This window comes from Phoxinus phoxinus, assembly GCF_949152265.1.
Source record: "Phoxinus phoxinus genome assembly, chromosome: 14".
NCBI classification, from domain to species: Eukaryota; Metazoa; Chordata; class Actinopteri; order Cypriniformes; family Leuciscidae; genus Phoxinus; species Phoxinus phoxinus.
In genome coordinates, this window is record NC_136889.1 from 5,824,397 (window position 1) to 5,849,947 (window position 25,551).

General features: G+C 36.9%; 1 protein-coding gene across 1 annotated transcript in view; it reads right to left on the reverse strand.

Annotated features, from left to right (window-relative positions):
* Window positions 1-25,551, reverse strand: part of cdh23 (cadherin-related 23) — a 221,557-nt gene that overhangs the window by 106,982 nt on the left and 89,024 nt on the right. Inside the window, exons 7-9 of the mRNA XM_079634138.1 lie at window positions 24,527-24,721; window positions 24,300-24,428; window positions 20,021-20,099 (exon numbers count right to left, since the gene is read on the reverse strand). Of these exons, the coding sequence (XP_079490264.1) occupies window positions 20,021-20,099; window positions 24,300-24,428; window positions 24,527-24,721 (403 nt within the window). The remainder of the gene's footprint in view (window positions 1-20,020; window positions 20,100-24,299; window positions 24,429-24,526; window positions 24,722-25,551) is intronic.

A 25,551-nucleotide genomic window follows, 5' to 3' on the forward strand; every position in this document is an offset into this window, starting at 1 on the left:
CCACTGCAGCTTAAGACAAGCACACCAACACACCAGCACACAAACAGAGCTGACAGTAAATTACATGTCGGCAGCTAGGGAAACCCTTTAATTATGCTCGTTAATAGAATTGAATTATTTGTAATACAAGATCTTGACCAAAAGCTGATGCACCTCTTGATGGAAATACCCAAATAACCACCAAGAGATGCATCCATTTTTTAGCCAAGATCTTGTATTTACAATGCAAGTGTCCAGCACTCTTCAAAGTCTAATCCAACACATCCCAAAGACTTTCAATGAATTTAAGGTCTGGACTCAGAGGTGCCCATTCATGTGTGAAAATGATTCTTCATGCTCCACACAACCATTCTTTCACAATTTGAGCCTGATGAATCTTGACTTTGTCATCCTGGAATATGGCCATGTGTCTTCCTACATGGCTGTTTAAGAAATTATAAGCTACAAACTCCATCAATTAGGGTTAGAAGAATTGTTGCCAAACATATAACATGCTAGAAACATAATAATCCAGTCATAGACTCTTAAGCATTTGCCTATAAATCCAAACAGCAACTTTTTTTGGTAGGGCAGTGAATGTCATGTGTTTCCTGAAATATTCCTCTTCTAAAGCTGGAGCCCTATGTGTGTGTTTGCCTCCCAGACAGCACTTGTTTACCGTTCTGTTTGTGAAGGCGCTGTAAAATCAATTAAAGTCACAGTCCATCATCTGCACGTCTGAGCTTAGCTGAACCTCACGTTAAAGAAGAGGAATGAGACTCCACTGTTCTCAGCCTCTGTTAGCGCGGCACCTGCTATCTCTCTGTTTCAGACTGATTTACTACAAGAGCCGCGTCGCCAGCCTTGATCTTAGCCATGCTAACAGAGCGACGCAAATTAGCTCACAGTTATGGGTTAGGGAACCTGCGCAGCAGATAGCCACGCTTTGTCGCATCTATCAAGTCAGTCAGGCAGCAAATTAGTGGACACGGCGTGAATTAGTGAATAATTTCATTAGGCTGTCAGCGAGCAGGAGAGGAGTTGCAACGGTATCAGCTGAAATATGCCTGAAAGGGACGATTTCAAAATAAAAACACCAGTGATATAGCGCTCGATGTCTAGGAATGACTTGTATGTCTGTTCTAATCAAGACTGGAGTCTTAATATGCGTAAAATACATTTTTTTTAGTTTTACCTTAGTGGTGGGTATTGTCAAGAGAGCCCTGCTATAGATTACATCAATATGCCAGTAGGTGGCGACTTTATCAAAGAGTCAATAATTCAACTGATTATTTCAAACATTCATAAACTAAACGAACGAGTGAGTCATTGAAACATTCACTCAAACGATTCGTTCAAAAACACTGATTCAGAAACATAAACAAGTGGGTCTCATTCACCATCACTAAGCGTGCACACGCAAAAAAATTTGAGTGAAAACAAAGGTTTTTAACAACAAATCATATTTCTAGATTATAGATTAACGAAAAAAGTATGAACAACTGTAATCACACCTACGGAAAAATCGTATACTCTGGATGGCCTTATAATTGTGTTAAAATTGGAAGTATTTTCATTGATGGAGCAAAAATTAAAAAAATATATTTTAATCCTTACTAAATTACTCTCACCATCTTTTTGTGAATTATAAGGAATATGTATATACTAAAGACTAAGTGGGCAAGATTTCAATACAAACATGACTGTACAGTCAAAGGAAAACAGAGATAATTTCACTGTAGTATATGAACAATCATAAATTAAAGAAAACACGTTAAAGGATTCATTCACTTCAGAATTAAAATTTCCTGATAATTTACTCACCCCCCTTGTCATCCAAAAGGTTCATGTCTTTCTTTTTTTCAGTCGAAAAGAAATTAAGGTTTTCGAGGAATACATTCCAGGATTTTTCTCCATAGTGGACTTCAACAGTTATAAGGTCCAAATTGCAATTAAGTTTCAATGAAACTACACGATCCCAGACGAGGAATAAGGGTCTTATCTAGCCAAACCATCAGTCATTTTCTAAAAAATATATATTTTTATATATATACACTTTTTAACCACAAATGCTCGTATTGCACGTCCACGGCTTCACGCATTACGTCATCACGTTGAAAGGTCAGGCGGTAACATGACGTACAGTAGGTGGAAAATGAAGGGTAGGGCGTCAATCTCATTTTCTCCTCCAACTTCAAAATCATCTGACATTGTTGTTTTACCTTTTGTTTATTTATTTATTTTTTGTAAAGGGCGTTTGACTTCGTGTTTACAAAGCGAACGCGCAAAGACAAGGTCTGTACTATCAGCTACGTCACGTGTGAAGTCGCATACATACATACAAGTATATAAATGTTTTTTTTTTGTTTTTTTTATGACCGATGGTTTGGCTAGATAAGACCCTTATTCCTCGTCTGGGATCATGAAATCTTTGAAGCTCCATTGAAACTACAATTTGGACCTTCAACCCGTTGGTTCCCGTTGAAGTCCACTATATGGAGAAAAATCCTGAAATGTTTTCCTCAAAAACCTTCATTTCTTTTCAACTGAAGAAAGAAAGACTAGATATCTTAGATGACGTGGGGTTGCGTAAATTATCAGGAAATTTTCATTCTGAAGTGAACTAATCCTTTAAGATTAAGAAGATTCACTGTGTAAGTCCCATGCTGTACCACTCCACAAAACTGCGTGTGGCGCACTCGAGAGTGCTTAGAAATAGTCAGACAGAAAATCAATTTCACATCACTGATAAAAGGCTGGATGAATGAAAAACAATCACGCTATGTCAGGGGAATAATTGAAAATGAAACAGAATTGGAATGTTTCTGTTCTTATGGGACAACCCAGCCCTCCCCTCTCAATGTTAGGGCCCTGCATTTCCCTCTTCATCGCAACAGCTCCAGTGCTTGACAAATGAACAGAGGCACATACCTATCATTGTTTCCTCTTGGATCCTTTGGAACAAACACCTGCTAACTAGCACCGCAGTTCCCATTTCCCCTGGCACACACATCTCCAGCTTCAGACACGCTGTCCCTGCTGCAGGTCTGCTGTACTAGTGTCTGAGTGTTTGTGCAATAAACGAGGGCAGAGAGTGGGCATGTTGACAGAGGCTGGGGCACAGCAGATTAACCCCGGGCCAGGCCTGTCTATAGTCACTGCGTACTGGGCCTATGCCAGTTCATTGTTGGTCAGAGAATGGGGTGACGGTGGGGCCACTGGAGGAAGAGGAGGGAGTACAGCCTTCTGGGTAATTATGGAGGATTGGGGGCAAAAGGTGTAGAGAGGAGGGGGGCAGAAAAGAGCTGTTGAGGGGACAATCCTGGCAAATGTTACTGTGTATGTTTGTGTAGCCACAGTTGTGACATTCCTGCACAGGCATAAACACACTCACACAATGTATTCAGAAGCCCATTATAAATGCTCATTTTTACATATTAAAAAAATCCAATTCATGAGGAAAAAATACAATTACACAAACTGAAATGCACATTATTTCAATGTTAGGCAAAACTTTACAATAAGGTTTTCATTAGTTAAAGCCCCCCCCTGTGGTGAAAATCAACCTTTTAATGTTGTTTATATGTCTATGTGGTGTTTTTAATATGTTTTAAGACGAACCTTGTGCAAATTCATAATTCAACACCATTTGCTGAGTATTTTCTCCTTAAAACTGCAGTGAACCAAAGACAGTCTCTCAAAAACACGGTTTGAAATCGCTGGTGTTTCTGACGTCACAAACTACCTTGTAACCAATCAGGTTCACGTGTGATCGTCAACCAGTGGATCTCTGAGCTGGTGTGAGTGAGTGGAGGCGGGGCTAATTTGCATATTCATAGAACCACGTATACTAAATGAGACAAGGGTGTAGAGTTACATTCAAGCTATTATAAGGCATGAAGAATTTTTTCAAGAAAAAAAAAAGTTAAAATGTGTAATTTTGGTGATAAAAGATGAGTTTTAAGGGATACAATTATTGACTACAGGGGGACTTATAATATTGACAAATTACTGAGAAAATCTAATTACGCTGTCGCAAACGGTTGCAAATAAGGTGACAGAGGATCTAAACGCAGCAGTTTGATCTTTAATCAGTTCTATGAATATGCAAATTAGCCCCGCTTCCACTCACTCACACCAGCTCAGAGATCCACTCGTTGATGATCGCATATTGATGTGATTGGTTACAAGCTAGTTTGTGATATGAGAAACACCAGTGAATTCAAACCGCGTCTTTGGTTCACTGCAGGTTTATAGACATATTAACAACTTTAAAAGCTTGCTTTTCACCACAGGGGGCTTTTAAATAAGACCTACTTCACCCCAAACTGAAACTTCTGTCACCATTTATTCATCTTTATGTCCTTTCATTCTTGCTTGAAACGAAAACGGTGAAACTATAACACCTCTGAAAAAGAAATACTGTGCGTGTCTGGCATACATAAATCTCCAAACTTATAAAGCTGCATATCTATGGCAGGTGGAATAGAGGTAGATCTCATTGTGACACGCCCCTTCACTGGTCACCGTCCAATCAGTGAGACAGAGAGTGCTGAGTGTCAGCTGCTCTGCGACTGGTCATCCATGAGGGTTCAAAGCAGCCATGATGGCTCTAAATTGCTTTGTGTGCTTCAGTGGCTTGACCAAACTGCCAATATACTGAGACAGCCGCTGGCTATACAGACCAGTGCGCCCTCACCTGTCACCCACACCTGTGTTGGACCAGACTAGACAACACACACAGCCATTTTCTGAACCTTAGATACAGACCTTTGTCAAAACATACACAAACAATTTAAAACTAAAGGGAAACACACACATAAACACATACACAAATAAATAAAACTCACCAATGGAGTTTGAGACGGGTGGTCATGGAAGTCGTGTGGCAAATCTGTTCGGAAACTGATTGCCAAACACGTTATGTGAAGCATCACATCATTATTACTAAAAATAAATTACCGGTAATTAATATTTGCATACACTACCATTCAAATGTTTGGGGATTATTTTTAAATGTATCTTAAGCTCATCCAGGCTGCATTTATTTGATCAATAATACAATACATATAGCAATTTTGTGAAATATTATTATTACAATAACTAAACTTCTCTATTTTAATATATTTTTAAATGTAATTTATTCATGTGAGGGAAAAGCTGAATTTTCAACATCCTGACTCCAGTTTTCAGTGTCACATGATTCTTCAGAAATAATTCTAATATGTGATTTGCTGCTCAAGAAAATATTTCTGATTAGGTATCAGCAATGTTGAAAATTAAATGTTGCTTTAAATGTTTTGTGGAAACTGTGAAACATTTTTATCAGAATTCCTGATGAAAAGAAAGTTCAAAAGAACAGCATTTATTTGAAATGCAAATCGTTTGTAACTTTATAAATGTCTTTACTATCACTTTTGATCAATTTAGTGCATATTTGCTGGTGTTTTTTCTATCCCTAACCCCAAAGGTTTGAACGGTAGTGTATACTGTATATTCTTTCATTTTTTATTTATTTTTTCCTCTTTGACAGGCACAAGACAGATCCACCGACTGGATCACACAAACAAGTGCTTGTATGTATGCAAGTGTGTGTCGAGTGAAACTACTAGAGCTGAAGTCCTTCAAGTATGGCAGCCATCACTATTTCAAGATGCTTGAATTAACTTTTCCATTCAGTGGATTGTGTGGAGAGTGTGAGAGTTTTGCTGGGGTTTTCACATTACCGCTAGTAGTGAGCTGGAAAATGAGAAGCTAAAGCAACCACAACTCACACACATGCAAACACTCTGTATACATATACACACACATTTGATTATTTTTATTTATGGTGGAGGCTTTTGAGGTTGTTGCGTTTACAAAAAATGACTTGTGGTTTGAAAATATCAATAAATAGTGTTGAAAAATACATTTATTAAATCGTATCCAGTTACATGATAGCTTTATAATTTTAAAAGAAAGAGAAAATGTAACATTTAATTAAACATATTTCTAGCCAATATAAAAATATATATATTTCTATTTTCATAATTAAAAAAATTAAATATAGATTATTACTATTTGCTATATGTATTTTTTAAATAAAATATAATTCAAATGAATTAAATATTTTTAAATCGATTTTAAGTTATTTAAGTTATTTTTTAGTTATTTAAAAAAAATCGTGATTCTCAATTTATCTAGAACCGTGCAGCTCCAAATATATATATATATATATAAATCTAAGGGTATAATTATCTATCTATCTATCTATCTATCTATCTATCTATCTATCTATCTATCTATCTATCTATCTATCTATCTATCTATCTATCTATCTATCTATCTATCTATCTATCTATCTATCTATCTATCTATCTATCTATCTATCTATCTATCTATCTATCGTATCTATCTACAGTATCTATCTACAGTATCTATCTATCTACAGTATCTATCTACAGTATCTATCTATCTACAGTATCTATCTATCTACAGTATCTATCTACAGTATCTATCTATCTACAGTATCTATCTATCTACAGTATCTATCTACAGTATCTATCTATCTACAGTATCTATCTATCTACAGTATCTATCTATCTACAGTATCTATCTACAGTATCTATCTACAGTATCTATCTATCTACAGTATCTATCTACAGTATCTATCTATCTACAGTATCTATCTACAGTATCTATCTATCTACAGTATCTATCTACAGTATCTATCTATAGTATCTATCTATCTATCTATCTACAGTATCTATCTATCTATCTATCTACAGTATCTATCTATCTATCTATCTATCTATCTATCTATCTATCTATCTATCTATCTATCTATCTATATATATATATATATATATATATATATATAGCCTTAGATTGTCAGTCAGTCTTTTACTGTCTAAAAAGACAAAATTCTGGCTATGCAAAACGAGTGAAAATCCGCCACATTCATTTAAAAAAGACTGAAATTAAAACATAATAAAATATTCACATAGTGTGTGTGCATGTGTGAGTTAGGCAGCAGTCTCTCCGGACCACCAGTCAACACTTATTGAAATTCTGCCCGCCTCATTCTCAGAAAAACACACCCAGATGAAAAGAGAGAGGGACTCAAACATGTGTAGCTATTATAAGAGAAAGACGAGTGCATAATCTGATGTGTGTGATCGAGTGTGTGATGAGACAAACGATTCTCACGCTCGGCACACACACACACACTTTCCGTCAAAGTTTAATCACCGTGAACCTACGTGCACCGCTTTCGCAACCACTTGCACAATAGCGACAGGAAAGTGCTAATGTTGTGGGGATGTTGTTAGAGGGTTTGGGATATGTTCTGGGGTTGGGTGATTAAAAGATTGTGATTCCTCCAAGCTAATGCGCTGTGTTATGAGAGCGTCGATGTAATGAGAATAATTTCAGAGCATTAGGAAAGACATCAGAGAGAGTGACATCCAGATAAATTCGAGCCACACGTAAATGCATATACACAAACAAGCGCACATGGGAACATGCACAGAAAGAGCTGATATTTATTCCCTCATTATAATTATGCTTTCATGCAGGTGAACCCACAGAGACAGACAAGACAAGCTGATGTGCAGTGTATAGTCCTCTGCATGCGTTCTTTTGTTACAGAGAGATATAGCGGTCAGAAACCCTGCATTTCAACAATACGTTGTTTAATCGACACCTTTTCTTCTGAACTAACAAATGTATGTTAACAATAGCCTGCATTACAATACAATATAAAGAAATTACTTTCACTTTCAACAAACGCACATTCTACTTCAAAAGAATGATAACCTACAGAACAGATCTCTCTATAGAGACAGACAAACGGCCATTTGACATTAATTCAAGCCTGTAGTTGACCTCAATGACTTCTATTACCTATTCTATTACCGATTTAATCAAAACCTCTTGAAAAGGACATGACCAGCTTTCATAGGTTTCAAGGGAACTTAATAGAGTTTTACAGAAAGCATGGAACCAAAGAAACATGGAGTAATGTGAAAATACAGAGCACAATGTGTCCAAAACAAGTCAAGAGTTTAGTTGTTTACTTGTTGCGTGAATAAAGAATTAAATTCGTTAAGTGCATACACACACACACACACACACACACACACATATATATATATATATATACTGTATATATGTCACGCTGTATAGTTAAACACTCAACTAAACAGATCAAAAGACAAACTCAAAATGTGACTATATATATATACTTGGCTTAGTAGAATAAGTTGACATGTCTTTGCAAAGTTACTTAGTTGGCGAGTATCAAAATAAAGCTTTGGTAGATATTAATACTCTGACTGCTAGTTAACATGTAGTGGCACAGCTACTCACAATTAGTAAAGTGGAATATCAAAATAAAGTGTTTATTTGGGGATTTTAAAGCTTAACGCTAAGAAAGTGTTTTGTGTACTGAAATCATTTTTGTGGATCTCAATTCTGTAGTGAAAATCTCACTGTATTAAGAGCATTTAAGTACTCCAAATTCAGTAGATGACAATAAGCTGTTAATCTGAGAGTGACAGGAAACTGACATGATAAGATCCTATTAAAGATCAGACTTAGATGGCAAAATAAAGGAAAGTAAGCTTCATCACATATCACGTCTTTGCAGGTGGATTTCGCAGGTCACACTGTTGTGAGCAGACTTGTGCGTGAACAGGTAATGGCTTTTTAAGTACTCCACACAGACAGTGAATGAGTGTACTGCGTAAGGCTTTCAGTGTGTGTGTGTGTGTGTGTGTGTGTGTGTGTGTGTGTGTGTGAGAGAGAGAGAGAGAGAGAGAGAGAGAGAGAGAGAGAGAGAGAGAGAGAGAGAGAGAGAGAGATAGATAGAGAGAGAGAGAGAGAGAGAGAGACCTCTGTGGCAAACTCGAGCGCGATACATATATATTTATTTTTGCACACAAAGTTCTAAGTAAAAAGTAAAATAATCAAATTAGATGTATTACCCTTTAAATCACAAAAATGTATTCAAAATGCAGGGAAAAAAACTATAATATAAGGCTTTTTGGCTAAAATAAAATACAATCAAAATTTATGTTAAACAGACAAACAATACTACAAGGCTTAGCAGCTATCAATCTATAGAATAAAACTGAAATTGTAATTTAAATATGATTTAATATACATATATTTACAAGGATTTACAATACTCTAAACTACTAGATGTAGGCTTTGAAATGGAGTCGAGACTTACTAGGTCAATATATAAAACAGCAGCGCAATGATTACCAACAACTGTAAAGTCATAAGTTCGAAGAATACTGCGGGTAATATATTTAAAACTCAAATGATTACCAAATCATAACCTTCTACAATGAATAAAGTCCTGTCCTGAGCAAAGGTCATATCGGCTTTTCACCCAAACACCAAACACAAACATCAACCATTCATGTACCCTACACACACACCTTCATCGACAAACATTTACAACACACAAAACAATTGAAATCTTTCCCCCGTTTATAGATGGGAAGAAACCATTTGATTCCATCTGACACAAAAAGCTGTTTTATTATATGACATAATTCAATCAATATACTCAGAAAAACAAATGCCGAATCCCGATTAGTGACAAACACGCTCAGATTTCTTCAGCCAGATCAGAGTCTGACAGTGAAAGAAAACGCTAACCCCGACTCAGACAAGAGTGACAACCCAGGCCTTAACCACAAAACTCAAATCTTTACAGAAACAGAGCAGAAACAGACAAACAATTATTTGAAATAAACCCAAAATCCTGATATCTAACTATCCATTTATACTGTCTATTTTAGTCTACTACTATTTGTATTGATTTCGTCCGCCTGGACCACGAGGGAACCGTGAATGCTCTGACGGTATTGAATGTCCATAGCCAAAGAAGCTTTTTAGAGTCAGAGAGAATAGTTGTAGGATGGGATTTTAACGGTTATGGTTCCACTTAACAATTCTGGTTTCTTAATGATTCCATCAACAATTGTTTTAGTAATTTTGAGGAAGAACGAATGGAAGCTGTTTGGAAATTGCATTCACGATCCACAAACAACCTATAGTGAAATGATGAGATTATTTCAGAATTCAGCAGAACAGAACAGAAACACCTAATTGGAAATAAACCACATAATACAGTGGAAAAGTGATTCACATTAACGTCTCCACAATTATTGCATCTAACAGCCTTTCTGTTCTTATTATTTTTCCTAATCCCACACCAAGGATTCAGTGTGCTTTAGACGCAATTCATCTGTGAATCAGAAGACGTCTTCACACGGCTTCTAGACCTGCTTGAAAGGTGATTGTTCATTCTTGTGCTCAGCAGAAAATAAGATGCATGCTGATCACGATAACAGTAAAGTTTAAGGTGACACTGATGCGTATATTGCATATTTTAAGTATATTTATGCATATTTTACAGCGTTCAGTCCACGATAGTGGAAGAATGCAGATTTTCCAGAAGCATCGATTGAACTGAACGTCACGAAAATTTCTATATATTTTTTAAAAAGGAACCATTCCTGAATAAGAACAGATTCTAAAGGGCAAAGGGTCCAGCTGTCAGGACACAGTGAAAGTAAAAGAATAAAGAATAAAAGGTGTTCGGTGTCTGTACTTCAGGCTGGAGGAGTGACCCATCCGACAACCTGTCAGCCATCACACACACACACACACTCATTCAATATACACAACACCAGCCTCATCTTAAATTAAAGACCCCTCGCACACACATATATACACACACAGATATTTCATTATCAACAAGAGCTTATTGTAACCCAGGTCACAGGGTTGACTATCGATCGGAGAGCTCAGGCCTCAAGGGGAATAATCAAACCCAGAGAGATAGATTGGAAACTTTGATCTCTCTGCTCAAAGTGTCAGGCGCATTCTTTAAACAAGATCCACAGATGATTGAGCTTATTGAACTTTTCGTTTCGGTCGGGTGTGCACCTAAATGTGAGGATATAAGAGCTTGGTGACATTTTTGTAATATAAATGGTTAGAAATATGTTTTCCGCCAATAGTTTTGATTTCAAAGTAAACTAGATTTGCATGATCTCCTTCCGGCTTTCAGTCGGTTGTGGACGAGAATCAGAGTTACACACTCCATCAACTAGGGTTAGAATAACATATAACATGCTAGAAACATACTAATCATTACAATAATGATCCAATCATTGACTCATCATCCATGCATTTGCCTTTTTAAATCCAAACAGTGTAAAACCAGACTTTTTTTTGGCGGGCAGTGTAAAATATGGTGCCAGAAAATTATAATTAATGAATCAATTATTTAAAAAAAGAATCCTTAATTTTGACTTTTTGATTGTTGAAGAGCACAGAAACATTGGTTGTTGTAAGACACCATAATAATTTGTCATATAAATGCAAAGGCAAAATTCCTGTTTGTGTATATGTTGTTATCTTTATATGGTAACATCTAATGACCAACTAGATTTGGAATTACCTGAATGTGAAAATGAAAGTACAAATATTTTCCATTTAATGGTGTAATAGAACTTGTAGGGTCATTAAAAACAAATGTCCCCTCCGGGCATCACTTTTGGCCACAACTGTGTGTGTATATAAATATATATAGACAGTATAACCCATACATGTTTCATTTATGAATGAGGTTCAATCGGTTCCAAAGTCCAATTATAATGCTGTTAAAATAACTAGAATAACATCATTACATATTTTATAATATTAGTTAACCTTGACATCACTTATAAAAGTGAGCAGACATACAAGCCCTGGCCTAGTGTGTGCATGCATGATCTAGTGTCAATCTACTGTCCATGCATGTGGAAACAAAAAAGTGTGTGTGTGTGTGTGTGTGAATATCACATCTTGCTTATCCAACTCTTTGATGAAGGCAAAATGGGTCTGCAAGCTGTCCGGTGTCCACTGAGTACGACACAGTAGCCATGTGTGTGTGTGTGTGTGTGTGTGGTTATATTTCTTGAAGTTTATGAGATGCTCCTAAACTAGCATCTGCACACATCAACAGAATCTCTCCTGGTGGAATCTCAGTGTTGGTGAGAGTCCAGTTCCCTACATGAGAAAAGTGTAAATCAATAGGAACTGGTCTCCATAAAGCTGGTCAACTTTCCATGAGGTTTCCATGGTAACATTTAGCTTCAGTGTCACAGGAATAGCGGGGCTACGTAGAGCTGTTCCTTTCGGGACCTCTGAATCCAAAGCAGCTCACATCTGCTTCTGAAAGACCAGGGTGATTTAATGAGGCTTTAACTTTGGCCCTTTAAAGCCACCGTAGCTGCAGGGGCTGTTAGCCATATCTGTGAGCACTGCGGTTCATGAACCCTGCTGGGCTACTCAGGACACTGTTCTCCCAGGGCACTTTATAATGGATTCTACAGGCATGAGAGCATGTTGAAGACCTTCACAAGTCTGTCTGTCTGTCTCACACACACACACACACACACACACACACACACACACACACACACACACACACACACACACACACACACACACACACACACACACACACACACACACACACACACACACACACACACACACACACACACACACACACACACACCTTCCCTCTCGCTTCAGTAGTCACAGTTGTACCAACTTGTCCTGCAGTTTAAACACACACATACTTTAGCATCAGTCCTTCTGATTTATAATACGGATAGTTCCGGCTGATCTTATCTAATTTATCACACGTTCAATTCTATATTAATATAGCAAGCATGCATTTATTTAACCCGGTCGACCGTCCATAAATCCGAAACTTTGTTTATTTTTATTTTGGCCTCTTTTCCAGACTTGCGATCAAATGATGTTTTATAAACAAAGTTCGGGAGGAGCACGTTCAAATAATTGATCCAATTATCACATTCCAACCAGCTGTCAACAATCAGTAATCAACATTTCTATCCAATCAGCATGAGTGCAGACCTATATAAATACTCATTCGACTCACCAACGTTCCTCGACAGTTTTTTTTCAGCATCCCTCCACCACCCCGTCTCCTCACACTCGCCTGGTTACTTCCTAAACCAGCAATACGGGGGGAGTACTCTGGGTTCGGGCCGAATACCGAGCCCGGAGCCCTCTCCTCGGACAGCACGCCAAATATGCATACCATTTATTCCATCTGACTTATTTGTGAGTGTGAACTCGTGAAACTGCATTACAATTATTTCCCCAATTGTAATTTGTGTGGAAATATTATGAAGTCTGTAAACAGGACTAGGCATGCACAATATATCGACCACCATATCTGTATAGCCGAATACGGCGATATATATGTTCTTTCAAATGATGCTGATAAATAAAGGATTGTTTCTTTCTGCACTGTTCACCGTGATGGTTTTGAATTGCTTGAAATATGATTCGAGTCACTTCAAAAAGGAAAGTACAGTTAAGTGCAACATGTGCAGCGCAAGCCTTCATATAATCTACATGAAATTATAATGAAAACACTAGTGTAGATGAAAGTTTGCTTTTGCATTCGAAGACTTTTGTGGAATTGTAAGTTGAAATATTATATTTTGTATAAATATATATATATATAGGATTTATTTCATATAGGAAGTGTTCGAAATGTATAGGAAGTATAAATAAAAATATAAATATTGAATTGGGGGCGGGAGTTTATAGGAATGTATCTCTGAAGGGAACTCTTCAGAAAAGTTTGTGGCATTTTCTTTTCCTCTTACCTCTATATAAAGTAGTGTTAATAAGCGTTCTGTTTATAAGCATTATATTTTTCTGCTTACAGCGGTACCCAAAGAAACCGCTGATTTCTATATAAGCGCCACCTACTGTCAGAGATTAAATTTGCATTTTCATTCAGTCCGTCTGCTGTTTTTGTTTTGTGCAGGTGTTTTATGTAGCATCATTTCACAAAGCTAAAGTCAGACCATTACATTTTTGCTTTAAATATTGAAATTAAACAATCTAATTTAAAATAAAAACAACTGTTCATAATACATGTGTGTAGCATCTTTGCTTGGATCTGCTTTGCTGAATTCCATTGAAATTTAGTGGTTGCCTCTAACTTTAAATGGCCAGTTTGGCCTGTTATACAGCAAATATGCTTATTTGCTTAAACAAAACAAAAAAACGGCAACCAGTATCGGAATTGGTCAATTTGCTTGTAAAAAAAAATCTGAATCGGTGCATCACTACACAACACCTAAGAAAACCACCTAGTAACGTTCTTAAAATCACTCAAAACACCTTAACAACTGCATAGCAACAACCTGACAGACAACCATCCACAATAACCAAGTAAACGCCTACTAATGTTCTTAAAACCACTCTAAATAACTTGGTAACTGCATTGCAATGGTCAAGCACCACTCACAATTTCTTAGGGAAAAAATACTGGGATGAAAATTCTGTTATAACTTACAGATCCTTATGTTCTTCCAAACCCATGACTTTCTATGCAGAAAAATGTCAACACACAGCAACACCCTGGCAACGGTCAAAAACCACACACATTTCCTTCAGAAAACTTTGTTCAACATGTATCATATTGCTGTTGGTGTCGTTTTTATAAAAGCACAAGCTACTCAAGGCAGTCATTTTTACCATGGTGACTTTTGAATAATACCATCTACTAAATTAAGAAATATGAACATGGTGCTTGACCAGGTTACCTTCTATTTATTTTCACATTCAAGTTGGGTTTTGACTTCAGAAGACACACACATGATCATATAATGCCATTCCAGGGCAAGTTGCAGGATTAGAGAGGAAGTTTGAGGCCTGAGAAACAGCGGAGTAATTTGGCAGTAAATAATAACATCAGCAGCACTGTCATCACACCTTTGGGGGGAAGAGAGAGAGAGAGAGAGAGAGAGAGAGAGAGAGAGAGAGAGAGAGAGAGAGAGAGACATACTAGAGAACAAGAGAGCATGATCTCTAGTCTCTAGATCATTAACACACATCACCCTGCAATTAAAAACTCATTTATCTTAATTACTCAACTAATGGGACGAGTCCCCACAGAAACACACACACACCGCCCCAAAGGACACCACAATGACATATACACACATACACGTGCGCAAATAGGTGTGACAACCCAACATTAATGCTCAGAGAGAAGCCTAGCCACACACACACACACACACACATCAGCCTATCTCTCCCCGCACCGCACACTCTTCAGTTCTGATGTGGCATGCCGTTATCGTTTCCTGAGATGTTCATTCATTACATGTTGATGAATTTACCAGTGCATCTGCTCTAATGAGATGAGCTGTGTGTAAAGGTTGTTTGAAAAGTCTGTTTCTATAATGTACACTAAAACAATTAACATCGAATCACAATCATAAAATCTTTCTTTTGATGGACTATCTATCTCTCTATCAATCTCTCTATCTATCTCTCTATCCCTCTATCTATCTGCACAACCCTAATGTTAACACAGGAAAGAAACTGCGCTCAACAAACCATTTCATATGATCTCAAACTCGACCCGAGGCTCCTGGAGAGAGCGCTCTCCCCATTTTCCCCTGCTTCTTTGATTGTCCCCTTTAGATTCTCACACAACGGCTTTGAGAGAGCATGCCGTATGAATTCTAATAGAGCCATTACCATTATGAATGATAACTAGGGAAATTCCGCTGATCTAGGGTCAGGGCCCGTGCAATAGCTCTTGTGATTACGGAGTAAAGAATCGGGTTCAGGAAATAGCAGTGCTCCGCAAGCCAGCGGGAATGTTTAACCTACATCACGGATCCCTGTCCTATTGATTAGACCATTAGACTCGAACCGCTCGGAGGAAATTGACACAATCCTCTTTCCATATGAAATCTTTGCATTAATGCTCCTCAATTTAATGTCAAAGCTATCAGATTTCTCCAGAATATTCATCTGTCCACTTCCAAGCTCTCCTCTAAAAAACTGAATAATATGTCATTTTGGATGTGACTTGGGCTGATGTAACGATTCTCAAAATAATGTCCTCAAGCCTCCCTGCACAACAGGAACTTGAAGAGGCTATTTTGTGATTATTGCCATTACACGATAACCAACCATTCGCTTGGAAGACAACATTTTTAGTAAATACTATATGCAAATGGCATAAAAGCATTGTTTCTTGCCACCCTGCTTTATAGATTTTAGCTATATCCCAAACCCCAACCAGACCTATATAAGTCAACACTTAAATAACATTTTATGTAATAAATCAATAAAATGTATGCATTACACATATTTTTTTTACATAGTAAAATCATATTTTAATTATATTTACATAAATACATTAAATCATAGAATTATATTTTAAATTAAATACATGGCGAGTTCCCAGCTATGGTAATCCCTCTCTAATCTCCCTAAACTGTCCTATCAAAAAAAAAAAAATCCTGAAAATATAACTTAATATATCTATAAATGGTAACAAAAAAAAAGCATTATGATCTACCTCATGTCTGCTGTGAAAAGAAAAAAAGCAAGTTGTTTAACAGTTCATTGTATTGTATATTATAGCCTGGCTTCATTTATTTATGTTATGTATTCTTGTGTTTGTGCCTCAGTGTGTTTACAGAATACTTCAGGACTGTAATGTGAGCGACATAATAGAAGCCTAATCAACTTTTGTCACAGTTGCATTTACAATGTGCAGTGAAAACTATACGAGCCTGTGGCGTGGACATTAATCTCAATTAGGGTGGCAGTAACAAACTGTGCTGCAACACATAAAATACAATAAATATGACAATTAAAAGAGAAGCATGTAATTTTGGGGTTGTTTTAGTACTTGCTCCCCCAATTTAACATAAATAATTCATAGGCTGAATTTCCTCAAATTGGCGCTATGAAAACATGGGACTGTATGTTTGAGCATCACGACCAATACTGAGCAAACCCAATGGCATGAGTTTGGTGCGGGACTATCTGTTGGGGTGACAAATGTTCAGAAAATCCTTTTGAAAACAGAAACTACACACTTTGTCCTTTAATATAACTTAATCAGAAAAACATTAACAACTTTTTCAACAACATTTGAATATCAAAACTTTTTAAAGGGGTCATATGGATTTTTTTTTTATGTTCCTTGAGGTTCACTTATAATGCTAATAAAGTTTTTTTGCTAAAACAAATCTATGTGTGGAAAAACAATTATTTTCAACCTTCATTCTGCCCCTCTGTTTGAAATGATCCGTTTTTAAGGGGCGGCTCCTTTAAAGGGGTCATCGGATGCAAAATTCACTTGCATATTAATGTGTCTTTGCTGTGTGTGGACACAACCACCATACAATCAAAAAAATCCATTCACTCCTTTTTTTTAATCCTCAAAAAGTCAAAACACTCAATAAATAATCAAGACGTTTGGATTTTTCTGAGCAACATGATGTCACATCGCTCATGCTCCGCCCACGACCACTGACGGACTGTCCCGTATTAGCATATTTTCCCCATTTGTATACTGTCCGCCAAGGCAGGTTATCAAAGCAGCAATTTATGTGTCTTGTGTCGACACACCCCACGGAAGAGAGGGCTGGGGTGAGCAGTTGCTCATTATCATTTAAAGAGACATGCACCGAAACGGGTCTCTGTGAGCAGAGCTGTTTTTGAGGAGGTAAAAGGGTGTTGTTTTAAACAACCATTGAGGAATTTTAACCAAAGTATGTTACAATCTTAACATGAAGACCCTAAAGAATCATACCTACTTGTGGATATGGGCATCCGATGACCCCTTTAAGGCTTGTCAGTAAACTGCCACTGTTATGATTGGCTAACATCACTGTATAGGAAACAGTATAAAAGCCCCCTCGCTATTGCATAGTGTTTTGAAAACATTATAAAATATGTAATAAATAATAAAACCTTTTTTATTTCTTTGCGAACTCATTACACGTTGTCTCGTTTCAAAACAAAATGCTCCGAACAAACATGTAATCCTCCAATGCAATCTGAGACATCATTAAAATAAATCTACATCTTGTTTTTGAAGTCAGTACAGAGACGCAAATGAGCAGTTTAAACTCGATGCGTCAAAACAAACCTTCTTTCACTCTTCTGTATACAGTATCCAGTGTAGACAGCGTCAGTGATTATAATGGGTATCATGCGTTTGAAGCATCCATGTAGGCAAATGTCAGCCATTAAGAGACTTAACGCCAGTGGGCGGAGTCTATGGTGTGATGATGTAAAACTGCTTGTCGATGTCTTGCTCAACAATACAATATCTATACACATATTCAGCTACAAAAACCCATTCAACACCAAATTGAGCCACTGAAGGTTCTCAATGTACATCTAAAACACATGGTGTAACCCGCTCTCTCTCTCTTTCTCTGTCTGTCTGTCTCTCGCCCTCCATTCTGTCCCTCCCTTTGCTCTGTCTGCCTCATGCTGATAGCAATGAAAGTGATCTATGGGGGAAAGCCATACACAATAACTGTGTGTGTGTGTGTGTGTGTGTGTGTGTGTGTGTGTGTGTGTGTGTGTGTGTGTGTGTGTGTGTGTGTGTGTGTGTGTGTGACACTGTGGGAAGGTTTGTCCTGCTGTGTTAAGCTCATGTATGGACTAAACCGACAAAGGCTTTCAGTCACACACACACACACACACCACTCCAGCACTAATGTGACACATATAGGCCACTGTTTTTCAGACTAGAGCATGAAAAAACATACTATACTCAACACTCAAATTATACTATAAGCACTGTCAAAGTCATTGTATAATTGTCTGCTTGTGGTTATTTGCTGTAACTGGACAGTGATCCAAGCACATACTGCCATGAAGTAAGAGAAGATCTAAGAGTAAGAGAATTTTGAGTAAGTATTAGAAATGCCATGAATTTTCCTGGCACACTGAGAACATTCAGCTTTACATTAGTTGTGCGATTACCTTTTAACATGTATGAGAAATTCGTTCTGGTTTCACTTTATATTCACATTCACGCCAATCTAAATCTTTATGGCCATTACAGGTTATAATTCAAGGTAACATTATGTAACTAAACAGAGGAGAAGTGTTACGTTTAGATGAAGATGAACAAATAAATGCCTCATTCATTCAAGATGCGGAGAGCTTAGCGGATCGCATAAACAGTTTCACTTTAAAAAAACAAAACAAAAGATTGACATCCAACGTGAAAATATGATGACACTGTGCTCCATACACAACCTGAAAACAACCTTGAAATCAAAACCAAAACACCAACATAATGGGACATGGAGATGATATATATAGTATATCTTCAGATTTGAAATCAGGAGGATATGCAAAAGAAAAAGAAAAAAAGAAAAGAAAAAAAGTATAAAAGGAATATATTATTCTTTTTATTATTATTATTATTGTCTAATATTATTGTTATAATATTGTGCCATTCTATCCTGTGAATTATTTGCTTGCAAAGCCTTAAAGGACACCGTTATTTTATATACACGCAACTACCACCTTGATGCTTCATAAAGATCATAAAGAGATCGTAAAACTAATCCACATGAATTGAGAGGTTTAGTCCAAATTCTATAAAGAGACTCGATCGCTTTATATGATGGACATCTTCAATTTAAGCTTTTATTCACATATAAACATTTATCAACACACATCAGTTCAAGCATGTTCGCTTAACGTGCGAGAACGTTCATTCTCGTGTTACGCATCACGTTTGAGCTTCAGCAAGAATCAATGAGGTTTGTTCTTGCGCATCAAGCAGGTTCGGTTGAGCTTCTTTTATGTTCGCTGATCAAAGTTTATATGTCAATAAAAGCCTAAATTCAGACTGTTCATCATATAAAGCGATCGTTTTAACAGTAATACTTGTTAATAATAATATGATGACAATTTTCTGTTAGTCAAACAGTAGCCTACACATACTGATTTGAACTGTACCACACAAAGACTAGTATCAATCATTTATAATAGTTTTGCATTGACCAATTTAAGTACCGCTAATTTTTACTCTATATTAATGTAGTGGTGCTGATTTAAAGAGGCAGGCTGTGGTCTCTTGCTGCACATTCTCACTGAAGGATAAGCCTCCCTGAGGATCAAATCCTGGAATATGATAATCATGATGGATGTGACTGACCTGATATGATCGTATATCCAATTCCACGTGGTCGACCTAAGTCCTGATCGATCGCCCTGATCTTACGGACTTCATAACCCTACAGACAAACAGAGAGAGAAACGTGAAAATTATGCATAGAAGTGCACAAATATTTTGTCTTTAGTTTAAACATTAAGGGCCAGATTTACTAAACAGGGCAAATTCCTGCATGAGAGCGCAATTCCAAAATAGCGCAGATAGGAGTGGAAAGTTCTGCGCGCGATCAAATGACGACGACACAAATTAAAGAACACAGAAGCACCCGGATCATTTCCATAAGACCAAGAGCAGCGCGAGTTAGCGTCTGGTTTAAAACATGCTTTTTTTTGCCGTTAAATAATGGAGCAAACACCAGTAAGTTGACGAGCGCAAACCTTAGTAAATCACTTTGCATGATTCATTTGAATACAAATGCATAAGCAAACAGCCTTCAAAAATATCCCTGTTGACACATTTTCAGCGCTAGAAGAGGGTTTGCGCTGTTAGTAAATCTGGGCCAACATTTATTCTTTAATAATTAGTTTCTCTTTGCATGAAATGTGTGCTTGTGCTGTTGTTCTTTTAAATAAATGGTTTTATTTTGTCTAATGCAATGACAATAAGACATTTTAAATTGTATTTCTCGTGTGCAACTGTTGAGGAAAGAACATGGTGAGGGATGTTACACTGACATCAGCTTCAAGAACGAACGAACCAAATGAGACTTGAAAAATAACAAAATATTCCAAGTTAGAGGACTCTTTGATCCTGAATGAGAAAGCGTACAGATGCTTAAAGAGAAAAGTGAGAGAGCATCTGCCATTGATCCAGCTAATAGTGTCTGAGAGCTGTTTATGCTTCATTTCTGCCAACACTCTACTGCTATTACAGCACACAATCAATTACAGCACGTTTAGCGCAAGAACGTGAGGAGGAGAGAGGGAGAAATGGATGACAAAAGCGGCGAGTGAGCGACTGAACGGAGGATGAAGTGTGGCTGAAGTAATTTGCGAGCTATTCTTTTTCCAGCCGCACAAGTGGAATGTTCAATCATGCACATGTCTCTCCTTTCCTCTCATCCTTAAATATTTCGCCCTGCACCTTCTCGTCCACTCCTCCGTCCTCCCTCCATCCGTGTCTCTTCTCTTGCACCATTTCAGATCAAACGCTTGACAGCCAAATTGTGTTTGCCCCTAAAAAGCCTTTAAATGTCACCCTGACAAAAGAAAACGCCAAACAGCTGTGAAAAAACACCCCACTTTTCCTGCAAAACATTGTTTTTCTCTACGTTTGAGCTGTTCTCAAACTTTGCTCCATTTGGCAGGTGGATTCAGCTTTCTATGGCATGAACATGACCCGCAGAACTACGCTTGTGCCAGGAGGTCTGGGTTTGCATGCTACACCACTCCACAGAGCATTCAAAAGTAGCTGTGTATTCTGATAAAACATATCTATTGTTTATAAAAAAAAAATTCATTACAATATAGTTATGGAAGCAAATTTCTGTTTAAGAGTAAGAAATTAAATAATTGTGAGACAAATAATTGATTATAAAAAAAAATTGATACACTACTGTTCAAAAGTGTGTTACTGTTCAATTGTTTTGAAATGGTTCAAAGGAAATTAACAGTATATGAACAGTGACAGTAAAGACATATGTTAAAAAATATTTATATTTAAAATAAATCAGTTTATTTACTTTCTTTTCATCAAAGAATCCTGAAGAAATATATATTACAGATTTTTTTTTTTTAATTATGAATCACAGCTGTTACACAAGAAATATGTAAATATAATAAATATTTCTTGAGCAGCAAATCAGCATTAGAATGATTTCTGAAGGATCATGTGACACTGAAGACTGGAGTAATGATGCTGAAAATTCAGATTTTCCATTGTAGGAATAAATTACATGTATAAATATACTAAAGTTCTTTCACTATATATTTACTGTATTATGACCAAATAAGTGCAGCCTTGGTAAACATGAGAGACTTCTTTCAAAAACATAAAAAAACAACATTTTTAATATAACAACCCCGAACTTTTGAATAGTAGTGTACAGTTTAAAATAAGAAATAGTCACAATTGTGGCATTTAAAAATCACACAGTGAGATATAAAGTCAGAATTCCAATAAATTAGTTCAGATTGAAAGTCACATTGTGAGGCGCAATTATTATCTCAATTACATTATTATTTCAATATAAGGCATGAAGGAGCTTCCATATAAAGTAGATATTTCAGTATTGACAATTTTTTAGGCGGACTCTTAAATGAGTAGTTCATTTTATTTCTGTCATTATTTACCCAAAACATTATAAATATATACAAAAAATATAATTTAAGAATCTTCACTAAATTAATTTAGTAAATCATACTGGTTGGGGACAATTTGAGGGTGAGTAAATAATGATAATTGAGTTTTGGATAAATAATTGCTTTAAATGAAGTGCTTCTGCAATGTAAAAAAAGCCATTGAGATGATACGGATCTCTCTCCAGGTGTGTGTGCGAGAGTGATGCACCTGAGTTGGAGCGGGGGTTAAGAGTTGTGTTTTGACAGATGACCCACGACAGTTCTGCGTGTTTGATATCTGTTTGTGTGTAAATGTCAGTAGCCTTGAGAACTCTCCACACCCACTCAGTCACTTAGCCCGAGGCCCGTCGTCTGAGCCGACACACTCCATACGCGCGCGCGTGTGTGTGTGTGTGTGTGAGGGAAGATAAGCTTTAAGCTCTCTGCGTGTGGCTAAGTGTACGTGTCAACATCGTTTTATATGAACATGCTAGTGTGACGTGTGCAGTTATTGAGGCCGTACGTGTTTCGAGTGTCTAATTCTCAACACAAAGACCTCTTGTCTTTTTTTAATAGTGCTTCCTCAACTTTTCCAGCATTGATGTAGGATATAAGGAATGAAATGCCAAAATCAATCATGTCCACTTGAAACTTGATGCTGACCGCCACATTTAGACAGGACAACTGGTCTAAAGTCATCACTGTCTTCTTACTCCTGACCTTCCTGAGACGACTGATAGATCCGTGTCACAATGCTTCACTTCTGACACGCTCGTGAGTTAATATGCATGCAAATGGACACCAGAGCGAGATAAATGGAAGGAGAGAGAAAATATGGCCATGAAAGAAAGAGAAATGGGTAAAAAGAAGAAACTGAAGAATCTATCTATCTATCCATCTATCTATCTATCTATCTATCTATCTATCTATCTATCTATCTATCTATCTGAAATTCAAGTTTAAAGACAAACTGCATCATTTCATTCTTAGGAGTGACTTCTGTTTTTGGTTTCTGTTAACTTTAGTGCTTTAAATTTAAGATAAAATGTTGAAATAAAGCTGCTTTGGTTTCATTTGTGTTCAGTGCAGAAAAATTATTGTAACTGGCAATATTGTGTCTAAAATATGAGTTACTTAATATTACATTACTTTTTACTCTAGACAGACCGAAGCTTACACACACACACATCCTCAGAGCCTGCGGTGGTGTGTTTGACACACAGAGTAAAATGAGACAGGAATGAACGGCCGGTGGTGAATCTCAGGCTGAATGACCTTTCGTGACCCTCATGCTGAGCCAGTCACATCATAAACCTATCACTATAATTACAAGAATATTCCAGCGAGAGTTCACAGGTGTAAATGCTGCTTCTCCAATAATTATTGTCTAATTACTCAACACACACATTCTATCACTCTTTGTCAGCCAAATTGCCTCTCTCTCTATTTCTGTCTGTCTCTCTCATTCTCTGGAGCATTTTATGTTTACACAAACCTTTACTTTACTTTTTTTCCTCCTACATATATTACTGTTTTATGGGTTCTATCTAAATATTACCTGGCTGTGACTCAAAACCTAGTCAAATTCCATCCTATCTAACATGCTTATGAGGCCCAAATATGCTGTCAACACAGGCATCTCACTAGGTTTTGTGCCAGTCCATCTGGAACAATCTCACGAAAAAAAATTATCCAGGACATGTCCAGGTTTGCAATTAAGAAAAATGGATATTACAAACACATTATTTATTAGAGAATTTGAGAGACCTGTTCTTAATTGTCATGAAAATAGATACATAAAACAGTAATTGTAAATAAACAAATAAATTAAAAAAATTTAAATGTAAGTACATAAATAATAAAATATAATATAAAAATATTAATTATAAATAATAATTAAAATATATTTTTGTGGGGCGGGGTCAAATTTGATAACACCCACTTAAACACTACTGAATTAGGTAGAAAGTAAGATTACTGACTGGTGGTGCGTCCTCCATGATATTAGTGCTGTAGGGGAGGTTGGTGAAGATGGGGTCCATATCTTGGATATCAGTGATGGTAATTGCCAAATTAGACAGACTAGAGAGCGGACGGCGTTTATCCTGGTCCTGTTACAACAAAGCAAATACATGTTTTATTTAGCTTTGGAATTGACAGAGTTCCACACAATCATTTGACATTGTAGAGCTCTACTGTGTTGTCTAACCGTGGCATTAACAGTGAGCTGATAGCTGGTTGTCGTCTCATAGTCCAGCGCTCTCGTCACAGTCACGATTCCTCTGGCCCCGTCAATGGAGAAGAACGCAGAGGGAGGCTGGAAGGAGAAGAGCACACTACCACCCACGCCTTGATCCGGGTCTGTCGCATTCACCATTAACACTGACGTTCCGACTGGAGTGTTCTATACACACACAACACAGAGAGAGAGACAACAATGATAATGTTAATAAAATCATACTTGCATGATGAGCATTATTTAATGCTGTGTTTAAGCATATTTCAGATGATGAGTGACAGCTCTTGTCTCTGTCAGTAAGTGACACACGTCTGAGATGATCAGACCCCTGCTGTCACTGAGACATGATGCAGTCCGTCAGCACCAGAGAGAACACACACACACACTAAAATGCTGGAGGAGCATTTTCACACGCTCCCTAAGTTTTAACCCAATATTTGACTCCGTGGACGGGACGGGGTCAAAATGGGTGAATTGGATAAAAAACTAGTCCAGGTCAAATTTTACTCTAAAACAAGTCTGTCTGAAAATTCTACTTTACAAAAATAATGTAGAGAAAATTATTTATAAAAATATATACCCATATGTCCCTCATGATATGTGATGTACCCAATAATTAGTAATTCTCATTATTTTCAATGCTGGTTCTCATTACTTTACTACATTACTATAAAAACAATACTGTAATATATATTTATTTAAATAAACATAACAGCCATACAAAAGAAATACTACTGTGATATACAAACACTATACAGCTTAATAATAAACCTTTTTAACATTAAATTCATTAGAATCTATTTTGATTAGGGGAAATTTAGGGGTCAGTACATTTATTTTTTGTACATTTATTTATTACATTACATTATTTTATTTTTTGTAATTAATACTTTTATTCAGCAAGGATGCGTTCAATTGATCAAAAGTCACAGTAAACATTTATAATGTGATGAAGAAGACGATATTTAGCAGCACAGATGCTTTCAACATTGATA